General features: G+C 31.8%; 1 protein-coding gene across 3 annotated transcripts; it reads right to left on the bottom strand.

The window, feature by feature from the left end:
- LOC127719743 (phospholipid scramblase 1-like) lies at positions 1-19467 on the bottom strand. 3 transcript variants are annotated; one of them, XM_052225985.1, is made up of 10 exons: positions 19317-19467; positions 13696-13773; positions 13194-13316; positions 10874-10957; positions 10286-10362; positions 9231-9361; positions 7933-8053; positions 3968-4073; positions 2883-2938; positions 1-2025 (listed from the first exon to the last, which is right to left on the bottom strand). In XM_052225985.1, exons 2-10 carry the CDS (start codon positions 13727-13729, stop codon positions 1972-1974), a joined length of 786 nt encoding a protein of 261 aa, XP_052081945.1. In that variant the 5' UTR covers positions 13730-13773; positions 19317-19467; the 3' UTR covers positions 1-1971. The 3 variants fall into 3 exon arrangements, with proteins under 3 accessions (XP_052081945.1, XP_052081946.1, XP_052081947.1); XM_052225986.1 differs by having other exon boundaries at positions 13696-13827; positions 19317-19448; XM_052225987.1 differs by having other exon boundaries at positions 13696-13770; positions 19317-19448.
- Between the last annotated feature and the right edge of the window lie 1806 nt (positions 19468-21273).

The raw sequence follows: 21273 nt of genomic DNA, 5'->3' as shown, positions 1-21273 counted from the left end.
TTTTCTTTGAAACATTTTATTAATCTAACAATACTAATAGTTGTATTGAAGTCCTATGCAAATGTGCATAAATAAAAGACTTGTTTTACATTTTTTATAAAAGAAAAAAATATAATATACAGATAAAAATGTTCAATAAAATATTAGAAATTGCGTTTTTATAACACTTACAACATATTATGCACATTAATGTCTGATGAGGTAAAACAAACAGATATATTACCATAGTATGTCGTATCAAAATGAACACAATATAATAGACATTTTAGCTGACCATTATGAAAATTATGGAATAAACTTCTGAAACTTCCCTTATATTCTTCAAATCACTAAAATTACTTAAAACTTGCCCAAAATAGCCTGTAACACTTTTATATACGTCGGAATACGTTGACACTTTTGAAAGTTTTTGGAATAATTTTACGTCTAAACATAAAAGTACCGGGAATTCATGTTCTAAAATTCCAACTTTAATTCTGCGGATAATTGTATGACTAAAATTAAAAATGTTGTAATCATCTTTTAAGAACAGTTTTTGTCAAATACGTAGTACTTTATATCTTGGTTAATATCTGACCAAGTTTTATATCGTTCAAGGAAAAGTATACGTAATTGGGCGATATTTCGGATTTTGATGACATTTTGCATGAGTTAAGAACTCGTTGAACAGCATTTGAATATCGAAATAAATTATAGTTGTGTCTTTTATAATTCCAGAGATGCAATCAATTCAAAATGTATGAAATAGGTCTATAAATATACAATAATGTTCTTATAAAGCGGCGAAAATACAATAACAAAAAAATCCTCAAAATCTTAACTGATATCGCTAAATTACGCATACTTTGCCTTAAGCAAAACTTTACTAGTAGTATGTTGATTTTATCTTTGAGGAAAGATGATTTAACATGCCCCAAAGATGTGTTTTGACATTGGTGTATAATTTGATAATGGTGCCGTCCGCTTAAGATTAAATTATATATCATACTTGTGTTGGATGAGACCATTTCTATCTTCTTATAAAAGAGATCAACAAATCATCTAAGTGGAGAAGAACCGTAATTTCAAACAATTAGTACATAGTATTTTTTCTTTATTTTATAAAAAAAAAAATTTGTTCTATATATAATTGCAAAATGTTCAATATTTGAATAAGAACAATTGCATTTTAAGTATAGCCATGCAATAACAATATTGGTATACACACCAATACAAATTGTTTTCAGGAAAATGGAAAACTTACAATTAGAATTGAAAGAAAATGTGTCTGCATAAAACAGTAAAAATAGAGTATGAATGTGACAATATTAACTGTAAAAGGCTAGAATATCAACAAAAATAATAAATTGGACTTCTATACCATATCTTGGACCATTATCTTACATTAAGATATACATTGGATACTAGTTATATCAGGAACATATATATTGTTAGATATACAGTAACTGTTCCCAGGTTATATTATTCCCAGACCGAATAGATCTACAGTTTGATCAAAGTTACTTTAGAAGGTATCGAAAACAGTTTAATTGATAATATTCATTTGGGGTGGGGGGCTATAAGAGAACAAAAAAGCTCAACAAATGTCTAAATATTATATGAAAATCGAGTCACTATATTCCAACAGAAATACCCAATTTACCAAAACAAGGGAAAGATATTGTCTCTTAAAAAGTTGTATTCCTTAATTGTTAATAGATACAACTTTTTTTACAATGCTTTAAGAACGTTCTATTCTCTAACAAAGACCTGTCTAGTATTATTGTAATGTTCCCCTTCAAGAACGTTCTATATGACTAACAAACTAAATATCTATCTCGTTTTATTGTAATGTTTCCCCTTAAGATATTGAGGATGTATTTTAAAATATAACATAAAAAAGATGTAGAATATCAAATTGTAAACTTGATCTCGTGATCTTCTTGGTTTTTGTCATGTGATTGCACTGAGTTAGATGTCAGCCGTGACATTTTAAGAGCCGGCGCCAGCGCCACCCGAATCCATAGTCTCAAAAACCATCACATCCTGATAAAAATAGAAAGAAAAATTATATTACAATACTGCAGTGATTTTATTTTTTTTTCAAACGAGTGTCCAATCTAGTCAATTTGAAAGCACTAAGGGACATAGAAATGATATTATCACAAATAAATGCTGCTAGTATTTATATAAGTATACTAACCTCATAGTTAACTAAATTTAGTGCAAGCCTTGGATTTGGCGGCGGCATTCTTCTTTTAAGTTGTACATGTGCTAATTGGCATATCTAGGTGTTGATGGGTTGGGGATAGGGAATTTTTATTGTTGATAAAATTGAAAAGTTTTAATTGTAAATAAGAATAAAATGTCTATTATCTAATCAAATTAACTTCTTCATATGTATTTAGTCCATATTTAATTCATGTACACCTCAAATGATTTTAGATAGTTCTAGTACACTAAAATAGAAGACTTTATACTGTAGTTATTTTTACATTTTACAAAACATATGTTTGGATCCCTGTTTAGTGTAGCATATAGTCGATATTTTTTTAAACAAGAAACATTTAATCCTCCAAATAGCTTAAGTGTTTTGAGTTCCAATCGTAAATAACCAACAGACTCCTCTGCCTTCAAAGTTGTCAATTGTAAATCATAGTTATTCTGTTAAAAATATGTCAACCAGAGAGAAAAAAAAAAAATTAATGAACTACATGTAGTATTCTACTAACGTACAAAATATTTGACATTCGGTAAGATTTTGCAATGATTTAACTTATTAAAGGTTGGTATATTGGAATGACGGACACTTTATGGTCACTGACTGTTGGGGACAAAAACACAAGACGATTGATAAAGACTTTTCACAATAAATGTCACACAGATAAATACCCATAACTTACCAACATGAATGTTGTACAAAGAAATAGTGCCTTCTCTTTTACATCCATACCAGGTACTAAAAAATAGAGAGAATACATTATTGTAGTTTAAATATGGTTTTCTCCTTTGAATTGTTTCACTGTAAGGTTTATGAGTTTGATAAATTTTGGAGTTTTAGTAAGTGGGACAGCCATCTTAAATGGACGTTAGGGTGATAAACCATAAGTATTTAAGAGAAAAGTGCTGTTTCATTTCCCAAAATTTTATCAGCTGCATGACCCTACACTGAGGATATTCACGATTTTAATGATTTTTGTAATTATTTAACTCACTATATGTCCAATTTCACATTCATGTTTTCATAACCAACAGCCATGTTGAAAAAGTAAAATCGACAGATGCCGAATGAGATTAAAGGGAGCATATCCTTGCGATTACAATACATGTAGCTATATGCAACATGGCCGTTGTAGGTACCTGAAGTAAAATATCTTTTTTTTCAACATTTGTCATTATCACTAAACGATCTTTGTGTTTTTAGAAGAAGCTCTTTTCGTAGACTAAAAGCCAGTCTGAATAATGTCTTTATTACATTAAAGATAAGCAATACAGTCCTTAAAAAAGAGGCGAAAAATGCCAAAGGGACATTCAAACTCATAAGTCAAAAATAAACTGACAACGCCATGGCTAAAAAGTTCAACAGACAAACAACAGTACACAAATCACAACATAGAAAACTAAAGACTGAGCAGCACGAACCCCACCAAAAACTGGGGGGATATAAGGTGCACCGGAAGGGTAAGCCGATCCTGCTCCACATGTGGCACTCGTCGTGTTGCTCATGTAAGTACAAACCCGGTGATAAGTCTAATTCGGCAGGTGAGTTTTTGTTTTTCTAACTTTCCTGAAAAACAAAACTCTGTAGAAGCTAATATTCACATTTTCATCTTATGTTTAAAATGTGACAAGTAATGGTATCGTGACAATTTTTTGAATTATTTTTTAATTAAAAGGGCCAAAAACCCCAGATATGCACCTTCTCTATTCAAGTTGTGCATTAATTAACATGTCACTGGACTATTTTATTTGACTCTAGTCAATTTACCTTCACAGATTAACAGATCAGCTCTTGTACAACATTCTCTTGCCCATCCAGACCATTTCTTATAAATGCGTGACTCTAACTTGTTTTGAGACCTGGCATCAAACACCTGCAATTTAAATCAAAATACTGGTAACAAGTCGTCAGTTTTTGTTGGAAAAGAAATCCTTTAACTTGTTTCGAGTGCTGCAGTCTTAAATTCAGATATATCGTAACTCACGTCGAAGTTCATATGAGCATAACGATATCAGAGATCTATATTTTAATCAGATTGTGAGTGCTGCAGTATGGGGGATTTCCATAATCATACATCGTTTTAGAGATATCTCTGGAGTGATACGATTTTTTTTTTTAAATCGCAAAAAATCATTTCAGCTTTCAAAGCTGATTGATTGATTGATTGATTATTAGCGGTTGATTGGTTATTGAGTATTTAATTGATGGATGAGCGCTTATCGTCCAGTGGCAAATATTACTAGCAAAGTCTAAGAAAATACCATATTACCGGTAATGTCATATGAATACATCCTGCTCCATATTAAACAAACCAACTGAAGTCGATTCTTAACACACTAGCTCACAACGAAACAGTCTACATAAAGACATAACGTCCTACATTTAGGCCGAACCGATCACTAGGACCTCAGAGTCGTTCTCCTAAGCGCCACTTTGGTTTAACTTGGCTGGAGATAGCCCAGGACTTGTGGTACTTAAAGCATGCACGCTAAGTTCTACTAGACCACAAATCCTCTTTATACAAAATTTATTCCATAACAATATATGAACATTTGATATAGTATTAATAAACATATTTTTTTCCACGATGTATAATCATGATAGAGTTATGTTTTGGTCATAGTGATTTGTCCATTACCTTAAATGGTTAAGTTTGGGATTAAGGTCAAGATCGAAGCAGTCAATCATTATGATCCCCATCCTTAGATTTTCTTTACGGATCGAGTCCTCTTTTATGGAGCTACATATATGGTTAATGCATAGATTTTTTTACATGTCCCACTCCAAACGTTGCTTACTTTTGGAGCCCCTTTATCAAAATCCTAGATTCGCATCTGTTTAGGATTTTTTTCAGGAACTGAACTTTACATAAGCATATATAACATTCAGACTCAGGCATTACGTAAATATACTGATCAATGAGATCTGCTCATTTGAAATCTTTACCTAGGCTGAAATGGTACCGAGTCCGACTAAAGATGCGGAAAGTTACTGTTATTTTCTATTGTAACTCTAAAATTGTTTTTTTCTTTTTCTTCTGCAAATATATTTAATAGTTTTAACTAGTAGATGTGTTTTGCGACATTTGAATAATATATTGTAACAAGAGTGCACACGCTGAAATGTCTCGCCTTCTTTACTAATCATTGATATTATGTTGATAGTCCTAAATATAAAGCTTTATTACAACTGTCACATAAACTTAACATTAACCAAGTAACCTTAACATTGACCAATGAACCATGAAAATGAGGTCAAGGTCAGATGAACCATGCTAGGCAGGCATGTACAGCTAACAATTCTTCCATACAACAAATATAGTTGACCTATTGCTTATAGTTTAAGAAAAACAGACCAAAACACAAAAACTTAACACTGAGCAATGAACCTTGAAAATGAGGTCAAGGTTAAATAAAACCTGTGTGACTGCCAAATAGATCATAAAATATTTCCATACACCAAATATAGTTGAACTATTGCATATAGTATTAGAAAAAAGACCAAAACTCAAAAAACTTAACTTTGACTACTGAACCATGAAAATGAGGTCAAGGTCAGATGACACCTGCCTGCTAGACATGTACACCTTACAATCATTCCATACACCAAATATAGTAGAACTATGGCATACAGTATAAGAAATACAGACCAAAACACAAAAACTTAACTATAACCACTGAACCATGAAAATGAGGCCAAGGTCAGATGACACCTGCCAGTTGGACATGTACACCTTACAGTCCTTCCATACACCGAATATACTAGACCTATTGCTTATAGTATCTGAGATATGGACTTGACCACCAAAACTTAACCTTGTTCATTGATCCATGAAATGAGGTCGAGGTCAAGTGAAAACTGTCTGACGGGCATGAGGACCTTGCAAGGTACGCACATACCAAATATAGTTGAACTATTGCACATAGTATTAGAAAAAAAGACCAAAACTCAAAAACTTAACTTTTACCACTGAACCATGAAAATGAGGTCAAGGTCAAATGACACCTGCCCGCTAGACATGTACACCTTACAATCATTCCATACACCAAATATAGTAGACCTATGGCATACAGTATAAGAAAAACAGACCAAAACACAAAAACTTAACTATAACCACTGAACCATGAAAATGAGGTCAAGGTCAGATGACACCTGCCAGTTGGACATGTACACCTTACAGTCCTTCCATACACCGAATATACTAGACCTATTGCTTATAGTATCTGAGATATGGACTTGACCACCAAAACTTAACCTTGTTCACTGATCCATGAAATGAGGTCGAGGTCAAGTGAAAACTGTCTGACGGGCATGGGGACCTTGCAAGGTACGCACATACCAAATATAGTTATCTTATTACTTATAATAAGAGAGAATCTAACATTACAAAAAATCTTAACTTTTTTTTCAAGTAGTCACTGAACCATGAAAATGAGGTCAAGGACATTGGACATGTGACTGACGGAAACTTCGTAACATGAGGCATCCATATACAAAGTATGAAGCATCCAGACCTTCCACCTTCTAAAATATAAAGCTTTTAAGAAGTTAGCTAACGCCGCCGCCGCCGCCGCCGTAGCCGCCGCCGCCGCCGCCGGATCGCTATCCCTATGTCGAGCTTTCTGCGACAAAAGTCGCAGGCTCGACAAAAACCCAGGCTTTTTCAAGCTGTCATAAATATTTTTATTTTAGATTGTAATTGGAAGTTGAACAATATTAAAAGATTTTTTTATAAAATATTTATTATGAGGTAAACTGTTAAATAAATATGGAGGTGTCATAATTAATTATAATACAATGTATAATGACAACAAACTTTGATTATTGATTGGGGCTCCCAGAAGGATAATCCGATATAAATACAAAATAAGAGAAAAAGCATTTTATCATAATTCTATAAACGGGTATATACATAAGAAAGATATCAAATTATAATATATGTTCCCATCAAATGGCGAGCCTGTTTTATGAACTAAATAAAAAACAGAAACTTAAAAAAAAAAATGTAATTGTTATGTTATACGATGTCGCATGCACAGTTGTCCCATATCTTTTCATTTACCAGTCTGTATCTTCTCCCGTGACCGCAGAAAAGCTTAAAACTTGAGCCGTCAAGTACATAAACCGATTTCCACAGGACGTACAAGTTTTGTTATTCTTCAAATTTCGCATATTAATGATGCATATAACAAATATTTAATGATGCAAATTTCGCAATCACAAAATACTATAATACATACATGACGTAATGTAGAAATTATTGAACATCAAAGTTAGAATTTCAAACTTAAACAGTTTCAATTCTCGGACTTTCTTCTTACAAGTTGCACTGTTACAAACTAAGGATTGCAAAGTAAGAAAGTTACATTCTAGTTACAAATTACGATTTGCAAGGTTGAACTTTAAGTTTGACTACTTTGGCTTTCCATACATTTATGATATAATTTATTCATATCACGCTCCGTTCAGCTAGTGTGATACATTGTACAAGAATTATCTTTTATTGCTGTGAATAGAAAACTGGCTACGACAAGAAAATAACAAATATTATATGTGAATGAAAAATATTTACAGTTCCAATGATTTACTGTTGATTTGACAATTAGTCCAAGAAAGGTCGGAGCTTGCGCACCCATCTCCAATTGGAGAACAACAATTCTGAGAGTTTTTTGACAATAAACATTTTAGTGTTTTGATATTTCTTGTTTACTGTTACAGTAATGTATACTTACATGAAAATTAATGTCATCAATACAACAAACACAGAAAATTGGGCAACATTTACTCCAAATATCATACAACTTCTGACGGTTGGCGTCGTACAGTGTGAGATGAGTCTTCCATTTAGATGAGCTAGTGAATTGAAATATTAGTGTAATATCATAAAATGCAGAAAGATCTACTCTGGACCAAAACGATATTTCTCTCATTGAAATGCAGACACGCATTGACAAAGGTATTAACAAAAGTATACAATAACAGTGTGTGGGGTCTATAAATTCAAAAACTTTTTTTTATAAGATAATGAACTTTTAACGGTACTTGTATTGGATGAAATCATTCTTATTCTTATCAAATGTTCTATTAAATTCTAAAACTTCAAAACAACCATATATTGCCACTTAAGAAACTTCAGAAATAGCATTATATAGATATAAGAAGATGTGGTATGAGTGCCAATGAGACAACTCTCCATAACCGGGAAAATATGACGTTGATGAACTATGAATAAGAATTCTGAAAGTGCTTAATATTAACATTACTGTGGTTTTAAATCGTATATATATATTTGTTTTGAATTATAAATGATTTTAAGATGTTTGTGCGGTTGATTAAACATGACTTGAGAATAAATGCAGGAGCAAAACACATTGTTAGTATAAGTTTTATATTAGTCCTTTATTATGAAAATTATAAGACAGAAGGTTGACCTTTGATGGCTTGATTATTTGTGTAATTGGGTTGCTGTGTTCCCGTAAATCCATGGGCCTACATTAAAGTCTGTTTGGTCTATAAATGACACTGTGGCGGCGTTAAACGAAACACCGTTTTCAATACTAATTTATTTACACATGTTTACAGTTTGAAATACAGGGAAAGACTGACAATGCAACAGCTTATAAAAACAATCAATTCATTCATTCAAAATTAATTATAAGAAACGAAATCTAAGTGTAACAATTCTTTATAAAATCTGCATAGTATTATTATCCCATCTTATATAATAATAATCGGATTGGTGTTCTCAGGCCAAACTTCATAAAATAGCGATATTTATTCTTTGAGGTTGACGAGTATAAAAAGACTGTAATTTGCACTTTTAACTGACATCAGATTAACTTGTAAATGGTTGGGATCAATAATCAAATTCGGCGTTTATTATATTTAGACACCTATGAAATTAAAAAAAATTAAAACCACAGTATTAAGCACTTTTCGAATTCTTAATAAAAGTTCATCATCGTCACTTTTTCCCGGTTACATTATTCCTATAAAAACATTTGTTTCTACTGTAGAAAAACCAACTTACTGTTGTCGAATATATCCGATGACAGTCCCTACTGGAGCCTCAACTGTCATTTCCCATCCGCATGTCTCACTATCTGCACACCAGCAACACCCTGCACACCATTTAAATTTTCTTTCGCACCGAATTACTTCCTGTAAAAGATGTCGAACTAAACAAACAAACAAACTCAGTTATTAGAGTCTCACCTCTTTAAAACATTTGATATGAAACACAATATTTTGAGAGACTGTTAAACACACATTAAAAAATACATTTATATTACAATACAATACAATACAATAATCTTAGAAAGGCAGTATAATTACAAACAATTTATTAAAACGATTATTGTTAATTCTTAATGATAATACATTTACTTTTATTTAACAAATATAAAGAGTAAAACGAAAGAATCCGAGTTATCGTAGTTAAGTGACTGGAAATGAAGTCCATTGTTAACACCCTGTCCCCTGGTCCTACAATATATTACTTCGCATTCTCATTTCGTCATTTTTGACGGTGTTTATGCTGATTTTTTATTTGTTTCATTTTTTGAAAATGCGATTGCAAGGGGTTGGAACATTGATAGTAAAAAAGCAAAATAAGTAAAAAAGAAAATGCAGGAAAACAAACAGAAACAGTAAATTTCCATTGCCATGGTTACATTGCAAACAAAGCCATATGACTAAGACTTTAACATTTGAAAACAAAGGTCACAATGTATAGTGCACTGGTACATTGTTATGTTGAAAGTCTCTTATTCACCTACATTTGTAAGAAGATTGCGTTCTGGCTTGACAGCATTTAGTGGCGGATTTTCAAAATGGGGAAAGGGGAAGGAGATGTCCCACTGACAATAAGGGGATTGGTAGTAAAACATAAAGACAAATCTATAATAAAAACGCATTTGCAATAAAAAAGGGATTGAGGCTCTTCCTGGAATTGGCAAACCCAAAAGGTTTTGGGGTCAAAACTCCACATTTCGTTTCGAATTTGTTTCTATATCACGTGGATATTGACGATATAATTACGGACCCCCTTTTTTCCTTGTTCATCAATGTTAATATATATCTTACCCTGCCGTCATTAGTTGTTATGTGCATAATAAAACCTCGGTCTGGACCACAACACATTCGATTACAACACTCTGACTCTAAATAAGAAGAAATTTCTATAATAAGTCATTCATATTTCTTCATTATTTTCAAAAATGAATAGAATTACTCTTTCTTGATGTATAATGTCTAAAATCAATATCTTCAAACTTTTTTTTAAAAATACAATTGTACTTTGAAATCCAAATGGGGAAAATGTGTCATCTTCTAAAGTATTATGGACGTCATTGTATTTCTTATCATCATTGTATAGAAGGGAAAACACGTCAACCGTTTCCGTTACTTGCAATGTTCCAACAAAGTTCAGAATCGAAATGGGCAATTGTTCTAATTACTTTCTTTGATTTATTAATTGGAAATACATGTACATGTATAAGATTGAAAATGATCGAAAACTTGTCTGTGTGATCCTATTTTATACTCGATCATTTTTTTTTTATACCATGTTAAAATTTATGTATTTTAACATTGAAAGAGTATTTTTGTAAGTGTTCTTTTCGAGCTTTGTATATTTTTAAAGAAGTTTGTGTAATTTATATGTTATTTCACCTTCTTGGGCAAAATAAGCTCTCTGTCCACTGTGGTTTTCTATGCTATACCGGTTTGGAATTTCTATTGCTGAATCTGTTATCACTGTAAAAGACGAACAATATGTTTAACAAAAAAAAATAATATTCAGATCAGAAATGAAAAAGAAAATGTAGTATGATTGACAATAACAACTATTCAACAGGGATCAAATTACACAGATGTTATAGCAACTATACGACACCGTACAACCTTCAACATCAGCAAAACCCATACCGCATAGCAAGCCATAAAAGAGGCACCGACATGACAATGTAAAACCATTCAAACTAGGAATCCAACGACATGATTTATGAACAAAACAACAAACTAAAAATAAATATGATTGGATTAGATTAATTGTACACATAAACTACTTCTATACACTTTAAATTTATTCTAATTCACTCTAAAAAATATTAGTTCTAAAGATCTATCTTCAAATACACACACACAAACACACACACACACACTCGCGCGTGTGCACTTTTGAATTGCTTTTAAGTCTTAGACCAATTATGTATTTTAATCAGAAGACTTTGTTTACTTAATGTTTAATGGCTGATTGTTTAAGCCCCGATTGTAAACTTTTTTTTAAGACTTTATGTTCTAGGTCAGAAGAAAATAATATATCTCTCGCCAACCCTTTTCATCAATGCCAATAAGAGGCAAAGTTTATATATGTTACAGGCATTTTCTAAATTTAGGCATTTTGTAAAATGCCTTAAAACTTTAGGCATTTTCTAAAATTCCTACAAGATTCAGGCATTTTACATAATGACTAATTTTTCTAGGCATTTTATAAAATGCCTGAAATTATTTTATAGAATGCAATGTTAAAAAAACAATTGAAAGCTTTGTGCAACAGAGCAGTTTTATTTATGTAATTACTGAATGTTAAAGCTTGCAATTTAAGAGTTTTGATAATCAAAAATAAGTTTTACTGAATTATTCCAAATTCACACTAGCACAGAACTCGACAATTATTTGTTATTTCTTAAAATGTTTGGATGACAGAACTGTTACACAATATTTGTCCTGATTTTTTGCAATTACATTGTTTGGCGTAAAATCTGGTTTTAGCACTTCGACCACATTTGGAGAAACCTGGATCATGACACATTTAGCTTTTTCATAACCTTTTCTGATAAAACACTTCACTTTCGACAACATTGGGTTTCGCAAAAGGCACACACGTCACACATGCATATCTTCTTTTTCATATGTTCCGTTCCCAAAGGATTCAAAGTACATTATCATGATTAGTTTGACTTGTATCTTTTAACGGACTGAAGCAGATCTGCAGATGACGGGTGATGCATCTATAGCAGGAGACGCTTACCTTATCAATGCACCGTTATTTGTCTCTTCTTCGTCGATTTTAGAGATTTTATAGACAGTTAACTACTGTCTCATTAATTCATCAGATTGCAAAGGCCCAAGAATTTCCTTGAGGCAGTGAAGATGAAGATACTCATATCTTTGCATCACAACCAAACACCGCCTTGTATGGCGAAACCCATGCTATAGAGAGGAATTTGTTTGGATGTGGATGTATAAATTCTCATTTTTTGTCTGAATGGGGACATTAACTATATTTCCGCATGTTAGTAAGTGCAACACTCTCTGTACGTTGAGAACTCTTTGACCGTTCTGCAGGTAGAATTTTCTGTCCCTATCAAAAATACATTCATTTCAAGCGGCAGTCGAAATTCCAGTTCTTTATCCAGGTTAATCCACTGCAATAATAACCTATATGAATTATAACCAAATTATTCTCGTCTTAAGAATGCATGAAATATTTGCAACTGAAAGCAAACAAACAGCAATCAGTCAATCAAAAACAAACTTATTTTTCTCTGCTTTATTTCTAAAAATTTGTAAATTTTGTTCTATTGAAAGAACAATTTGTCCTTCTGCCATTTTGACAATAAATTTACTAACTGAAATACAAAGTGAGAACATGCTTAACGTAGTTTCACTAAAAAGAACATACTATATGACATACAAACTTTCCAAGCTGGTTTTTGAAGAATACATTAATTCTATCATACCATTAGATGTTTTTGTCCACTTTTTTGTCATATGTATCTCCTTTTTCTACAAATTGCCTGAAACTGAACAGGTAATTTGTTGAATTTTGTTTTAAAATTTTAGTCATTTTACAAACTGACTATAGGTATTTTTAGTCATTTTATATAATGCTTGTCAAGGTTAGTCATTTTATAAATTGCCTAAAAATTCAGTCATGTTACAAAATGCCTAAATTTAGAAAACGCCTGTAACATATACATGAACATACTTTCTAAAAGATCGACTTTCTGATTGACATATATCTCATCCATCTGGGCCAAATACTCCAGTCCAGGAGGACATCCCGGAGGCGGGGCTACGCCACTGTCTGGAAATCCCCTTTTATCTTGTCCTGGAAAAAAAACATATTTATTGCACTTCAAAAGTTCTATATAAGAAAGAGGTGAAAGATGCATAAGGGACATTCAAACTCATAAATCAAATATAAACTGACAACGTCATGGCAATGAATAAAAAAGATTAAAAGACAAACAACAGTATACAAAACACAAGATATAAAACTAAAGAATAGCAACACGAACACCACCAAAAACCGGGGGTGATCTCAGGTACTCCGGAAGGATAACTATATGTTATTTATCATCGATCAGGAGGTAAGCTTATTGCCCATATATCGTAGGTTTTATTTTTATGTGTATGAATATGTTGTTGTAGTTTATGTGGTTAAAAAAAAAACAAGAGTATTAGTTATAGTATTCAAGAAAACTCACCCGGCTGAGTGAGAATAACGTCTGTCATTTGCATCCTGGTGTAATGTGTGATCTAGTAACAATCAAGTCAAACCACTGCTATAAAATCATAAAATAGACACAACTTTAATGTTTGTTGTATGCTTTAAACACCTAGAAATAAAACAACACAGAAAATGATAATTAACTGATCTATCTAAGAGGATAATAAGCTGACAAACTGCCAAAAGCAATACTATAATTAGAAGTTTTTATCATATTTGATATGTTTAAGTTAAATTAAGGGCGAGGGCTTAATAGCCAATCAAGATCGCTAAACACACGTCCCATTATCATAAAGTTAAATTACTTGATGCGGACATTTATAGTTACAGCGATATATACTATTAATAACGCAGGTATCTCTATGACCCCCTGTGCATTTTACATTTTCGATACATTGTTCTTAACCATTCTTAAACTTTTTAAATTTTAAATTAAACTTTTTGATTTTTAAATCATATAAACCTTTGGGATTCACACGTTATATAGTACGTCCTCTATCCATTCTGACAATAATAAACTATAAAAACTTTGTTTTAAACATGTGACTATTGTTTAACTAAAGATAGACTATAATTACTGTCTTATCAATAAATTTTATTCATTTAAAATGATAATTACGTTTGAATATAAAACAAGAAGATGTGATATGATTGCCAATGAGAAACCTATCCACAAGAGGTCAAATAAAAGAGAGGTGAAGGATACCAAAAGGACATTCAAACTCACAATAAACTGACAACACCATGGCTAAAAAGAAAAAGACAAACAAACAACAGTACACAAAACACAATATAGAAAACCAGACTGAGCAACACGAACCCCACCAAAAACTGGGGGTGATCTCAGGTGCTCCCGAAGAGTTAGCAGATCCTACTCCACAGAAGCGTAGAAGTAAGCAGTTTATTGACATCGTACAACCTTCAACAATGAGAATAAACATATACCGTATGGTCATCAGGAAAAATGAGAAACAAGTCAAAAAAAGGAAACTACATGTAACTGCCTAATTTATAACAATTCAATATACGAAAAACAAATATGACAGACATGAGCAAACGACAACCACAAAATCACAGGCTTCTGACTTGAGAATGCACATAAAGAATGCGAAGGTGTTAAACATGTTTGTGAGCGCCCAACTCTTCCCATAGCCTTGGACAGCGGTGTAACAGCACATCATAAGAACAAACAATAAAAATCAGTTGCAAAGAGCTTAACTCAATAGATCGGTACGGAGTACGAAACTACAATTTACATAAAAAATACCTAAAGAGGTATCAGAAATTTTCAATAAATTTTTCATAAATGTAGCTAAAGATATAGGAGACAAAAACATTAAGTTAGACAGAAATCCCCCAAGTATAATAAAAATCGAAGAAAATAAAACTGATTATAATGAGTTGAATTTTAAAATTTTAAACCTGTAACAGAAGAGCTTGTGAGTAAACAAATACATAGTTTAAATATAAGAAAAGCTACTGGATATGACAGTATTTCACCAAAAATTATAAAAATTGCACAACCAGTAATATCATATCTTATTAAAATTTAAGTTAATAAATCAATTGAAAGTTCAATTTTTCCAGATAATATTAAAGCTGCTCAGATATCCTCTGAATAACTCTCTAGATAAAGAAAACTATTAGACCTGTAAGTGTGTTGCCATGTATTTCCAAAATTTATGAAAGAGCTTTACATGATCAATTAATTGAATTCTAAAATAAACATTTTCATCCTCTTCTTTCGGCATTTAGGTCAGGTTTTGGTTGCCAAACAGCACTTATTAAAATAATAGAAGACCGGAAAAAAGCTCTGGACGACAACAAATTTATTGCTACAATTTTGATGGATCTATCAGAAGCATTTGATTGTTTGCCGCACGATTTACTTTCACTAAAATTGGAAGCATATGGTCTGTCTAAAAATTCTCTAAAATTATCACAAAGTTATTTAGAAAACAGAAAACAGCATATCAAAACTGGAAGTTCTTACAGTGAATGGAATCGTTTATTTAAAGGTGTACCACAAGGGTCAATTCTTGGTACAGTTCTTTTCAATGTCTTCATAAATGACATATTTCATTTTATACAAAATAGCACCATTTATAATTATGCTGATGATAACACTGTATCATATAGTGATCATGATATAGATAAAGGTGTTGAAAGTTTAGAAACTGATAGTTTAAAGCTGATAAACTGGTTTTTTATTTTAATGAAGGCTTATCCTGGCAAATTCCAGGCTATAGCCATTGGAAAAAAAACCAAATAAACATAATTTGACATTTGACTTAAATGGAAACAAAATTTCTTGTGAAGAAAATGTTAAACTTCTTGGAATAACAATAGATTCGGACTTAAACTTTAACAATCATATATCTGAAATATGTAAAAAGGCAGCAAGACAATTGAATATTCTAAAACGAATGGGTAAATATTTAAACAGGCTAGGTAGGTTAACAGCATACTACTTATTCATTCTTTCCAATTTTAACGTTTGTCCAGTAATTTGGCACTACTGTAGCGAAATTTTTTTTAAATGGAAAAAATTCAAGAAAGAGCACTTAGATTCATACGAAAGACTGCAAGAAAAGTCAAAATTACCTTCTTTAAAAATAAGAAGAATAAAAACTATTGCAATAGAAACTTTTAAAATAATTCACAAAAAAAGTCCAAGCTATCTTCATGATTTAATTGATATCAAAATTAATGAGTATGATTTAAGATCACAGAAAACAGCAGTACTCCCGAGAGTCAGAACTACCAGGTATGGTTTAAGATCGTTTCGCTATAATGCTGCACAAATCTGGAATGAGCTGCCGAACCATTGTCGAATGGAAACATCTTTTGACCAATTAAAAAAAAATGGTACAAACATGGGATCCAAATAACAGCTCATGCCAGTGCAGTGCGTGCATATAGTGTTTCATGTCTGTGCTTTTTTTATTTTTTATTTTGTTGTGTGACTATTTAATTTGTGCTTATTATTCCTAACTTGTGCTATGTTTCTATGTTTTAAGATAAACTTTTCTTACATACTATGCTTTTAACTTTTATATGTCATCTATGGTATCTTACTATGCACTGTATGTTTAAAATTGTGTTGTTTTCATGACTTTTGTATGTGTGTATATATATTTTGTTATTCAGTCGATTTGAAAAGCTCACTAGAGCTTGTGTTTATGTAGTTGATTGAATATCGACTTTAAATAAAACTTTGAATTGAATTGAATTGAAATCGAATCCAAATGCAAATAATCCTACATCATCACCCACAGTAAAATCAATTGGTCGAACCTTAAATTGTACGAATTATGAAAAAGTGGGTGTCCACATCTTCTTCTTCTTTTGATTTTTTTGTTAAGTTTGTAACCATTTTAAATTAAGAAATTATGAACATAATATTTTTATAAATGGCTGGAGGAAGAAAGGCAACGTCATTTGATATCTCACATGAAATCGGAAAGGCTTGCATGAAAGAAAACACTATTTATTTTGTGCACAAATCGTCTGATAAAAAACAACATTTCAGCCTAAAGCCTCTTTTGTGATAACAGTTCACCAGTTAACATAATGTATTGATAAAAAAGTTTAATGTGAAGGTTTACTGTATTATAGTATATTTTTATTTGTACTAAACTATTTAATCATTATGATTTGTAAATACACATGATAAATAGTACCAGCAATCGTAATTGAGCCGTACTTACATTTACTTGGGTCAAAATGTTGTTTACAAGGTTTGTCGATAATGATAATTAAAATCTAATTTTAAACAATTGTTATTATTATTATTATTATCATCATCATTTCTAAGATTTGTAATTCGATTGCATATAATGAAACAGCTGTATTTACAAAGTGCAACCTATACAAACTCAGATCTGTACTTAGTGTATTTTTTTTGATGTAGGGATGTATAAATACCCTGCCACGTTCGGTCTGTGTTTTTGTTACTTGATTTTATGCTTTTTATCGATCTGATGAGTTAAAACTTTTTCAACTGATTTTATATTTTGTTCATATGTTGTACTGTTACACTACTGTCCCAGGTTAGGGGACGGTTTGTCGCCCGCTAACATGTTTAACCCCGACACATTCTGTATGTGCCTGTCCCAAGCCAGGAGCCTGTATTTGGTGGTTGTCGTTTGTTGCTGTATATCATATTTGTATTTCGTTCATTCCTTTTTACATAAAACAGGCCGTTAGTTTTCTCTTTTAAATTGTTTTACATTTGTCATTTCGGAGCCTTTTATAGCTGACTATGCGGTATGGGTTTTGCTCATTGATGAAGGCCGTACGATGACCTATAGTTGGTAACTTCTATGTCGTTTGGTTTCTAGTGGAGAGTTGTCTCATCGGCAATTATACCACATCTTCTTATTTTAAAATGTTAAAAAATAAGGAGATGTGGTATGATTGCTAATGGAACAACTTTATATCGACCTGTGACCGAAGGACGAGGATGTTAATAACTTTTGTCCACCGTGTGGTCTAAACCCATAGCGTATAGTAAGGTCTTAAAGACCCATGCATGACAAAATGTAAAATATTAAAAAAAAAAATAAAAAAGTATGTAGACCTTCCAAAAAATGTAAATAGCAAACATTAAATACCGATAACATAATTGAAATTGTACAGCTGTAAAGCGAGACAAATATTTTTCGTATCTAAAGGTAGGCTCAAAGGGAATAGATGTGGAAAACATATACTAGTATATTTGGAGCAAAAAATGTCAAGCAGTGGTTCTAGTACGTTCTCATACTTGGAATGTGTACCTAGTGTTTTTGTAGTGGGGGATACAATTAACAAGAAGGACATTTGTAATAAGAAATTATATTTTGACCTCGCTTTATTCTTTTTTTTTGTAGAGGATACACAAAAAAGGGGGAAAGCTCCTCCAAAGTCAGCACTATTAACTACATATTCGTTTACATATTTTTTTATATTTTGTCCTACTCAATAGGTTTATGTGTAAGTTTGATAGAAAATGACTTTAAACACATGACTTATAATGAATTGTACTAAACATATTACATAGATTTAATTTTATAGTTCATTGATTATGAATATGTTAGACGAAAAGGAATGAACTATAATCCTATATTTATTGCATTCTTTTTGGTAACATTATATAAAACACGTTGGATGAATTATATTTAATATTTATGTATAATAGTCAAGCAAATGGCTATCTATCAAACTTTTTTCTGTATTCTTGTCTTTTTCTGAAATTTTCACGAATATTTTTATTATCTGAAAGAGAGTGAATTATTACTGTAGATCGCAGTGAGCAAAGTAGATAAATGATATCATAGTATTCATTTACTGTTATCTTCAAGAATGTTTGAAATGAGTGTTGTCATTTTCAATTTTTTTTCAACCTTTCAAAACTTTTTTAAAAATTTAAATGAAGAACACTTTTCAACAAAAATGTTTACAGGGTACCCGCATTGGACATTCGTTATTTGTGAAGTAAAACCTTACATGTAAAACAAAGACCTGAAAACAACATGTGTAAAGGCAAATCAAAACATTGCAGATAAAAATGAAATAAAAACAACAAACCAGTCTTTAAAAAGAAATTACATGCCTTACCGAAGTACAAATATCACAATGGATTAGCTAGGTACAAAAATGTACACACACTTTTCAATCAGGTACAGGTAGCCCCGCCTTTCAATGGCATTCAACCGGTATTCCGTACAGGTAAACATATATTTATTAAAGTTATTGGTCACATCGGTCAAATGTTTGTTTACCGTTAACACGTGTTTGTGTTTATACATAGCTCTGGTTTTGTGTTTATGGTTACAATGAAGTAATCATTTACATAGGCAACAATGGTAGCCTTTTGGGTTTCTGCGTTTTTACTAAGATTACTATAGTGACTGTTATAGTAATCTCAGATTTACACTATAAAAAACCGTTGAAAAAACTCAAATTCTGAATTTTCAACGCCTTTTGGTTTAAATAAAACTGCAAAACACATGATGCCGCAGCCTTTTTGATTGAACAATGGTATTTTTTAAGGGTACTCTATGGTTCCGGAATTTTCGAAATAGTATGAATGAAGAACATCCCTTGCTTAATTTTGCAACGAAAAGTTTGCCACTCAGAAAGAGTTTCCTCCAAATTTCTCGTTATTTTTTACACCAATAGCCAACATTAATTTCTCACTATTTCAATTTTATTTTCTTATTAACAGGGCAGCAGCAAATAAATTAACTTCTAGCTATTATCTTGGATGTAAATACTAGGTGGTGTCGGTCATCTTTATTTACTTCCTTTTAACCTTATAGATAAAAATGTACCAGTAATACGGCTTTTAGGGGTATTAGATGCAGCTCATTTGTCCTTATACATATAACAATATATGTCAGATCCTCAATGTACACATACACACGTGAAAATTTAATGCTTTAAACTTCAGGAAAGATTACCTTGCTTATGAAGTAAATTCAGCGGACATTTATATTTGTCCATATCTATTATGTCTATCCACAACTATGATGTAGACTCTATAATGTCTATCTACAACTATGATATGATGTAGACTCTATTATGTCTATCCACAACCATGATGTAGACTCTATTATGTCTATCCACAACTATGATGTAGACTCTATCTATTATGTCTATCCACAACTATGATGTAAACTCTATTATGTCTACTATTATGTCTATCCACAACTATGATGTAGACTCTATTATGTCTATTCACAACTATGATGTAGACTCTATTATGTCTATCTACAGCTATGATGTAGACTTCATTATGTCTATCCACAACTATGATGTAGACTCCAGTATGTCTATCCACAACTATGATGTAGACTCCATTATGTCTATCCACAACTATGATGTAGACTCTATTATGTCTATCCACAACTATGATGTAGACTCTTTTATGTCTATCCACAACTATGATGTAGACTCTGTTATGTCTATCCACAAGTATGATGTAGACTCTATCTATTATGTCTATCCACAACTATGATGTAGACTCTATTATGTCTATCTACAACTATGGTGTAGACTCTATTATGTCTATCCACAACTATGATGTACACTCTATTATGTCTATCCTCAACTACGATGTACACTCTATTATGTCTATTCACAACTATGATGTAGACTCTATTATGTCTATCTACAACTATGATGTCGACTCTATTATGTCTATCCACAACTATGATGTACACTCTATTATGTCTATCCACAACTGTGATGTAGACTCTATTATGTCTATCCACAACTATGATGTAGACTCTATTATGTCTATCCACAACTATGATGTAGACTCTATTATGTCTATCTACAACTATGATGTAGACTCTATTATGTCTATCCACAACTATGATGTAGACTCTATCTATTATGTCTATCCACAACTATGATGTAGACTCTATTATGTCTATCCACAACTATGATGAAGACTCTATCTATTATGTCTATCTACAACTATGATGTAGACTCTATTATGTCTATCCACAACTATGATGTAGACTCTATTATGTCTATTCACAACTATGATGTAGACTCTATCTATTAT

This window comes from Mytilus californianus, unplaced genomic scaffold, assembly GCF_021869535.1.
Source record: "Mytilus californianus isolate M0D057914Y unplaced genomic scaffold, xbMytCali1.0.p SCAF_11, whole genome shotgun sequence".
In the NCBI taxonomy this organism is placed as follows: domain Eukaryota; kingdom Metazoa; phylum Mollusca; class Bivalvia; order Mytilida; family Mytilidae; genus Mytilus; species Mytilus californianus.
The sequence above is the reverse complement of the archived record's forward strand: the minus strand, read 5'-3'. Positions and strand labels throughout refer to the sequence as shown.

Excerpts from the sequence above, each read along its gene's own strand:
- LOC127719743 (XM_052225985.1), bottom strand. The coding sequence starts at position 13,729 with ATGCAAATGACAGACGTTATTCTCACTCAGCCGG. Across the intron at positions 8,054-9,230 it reads ATCGGATATATTCGACAACA|CTCATCTAAATGGAAGACTC; the intron begins GTAAGTTGGTTT and ends TCAATTCACTAG. Across the intron at positions 2,026-2,882 it reads TTTGTACAACATTCATGTTG|GATGTGATGGTTTTTGAGAC; the intron begins GTAAGTTATGGG and ends TATTTTTATCAG.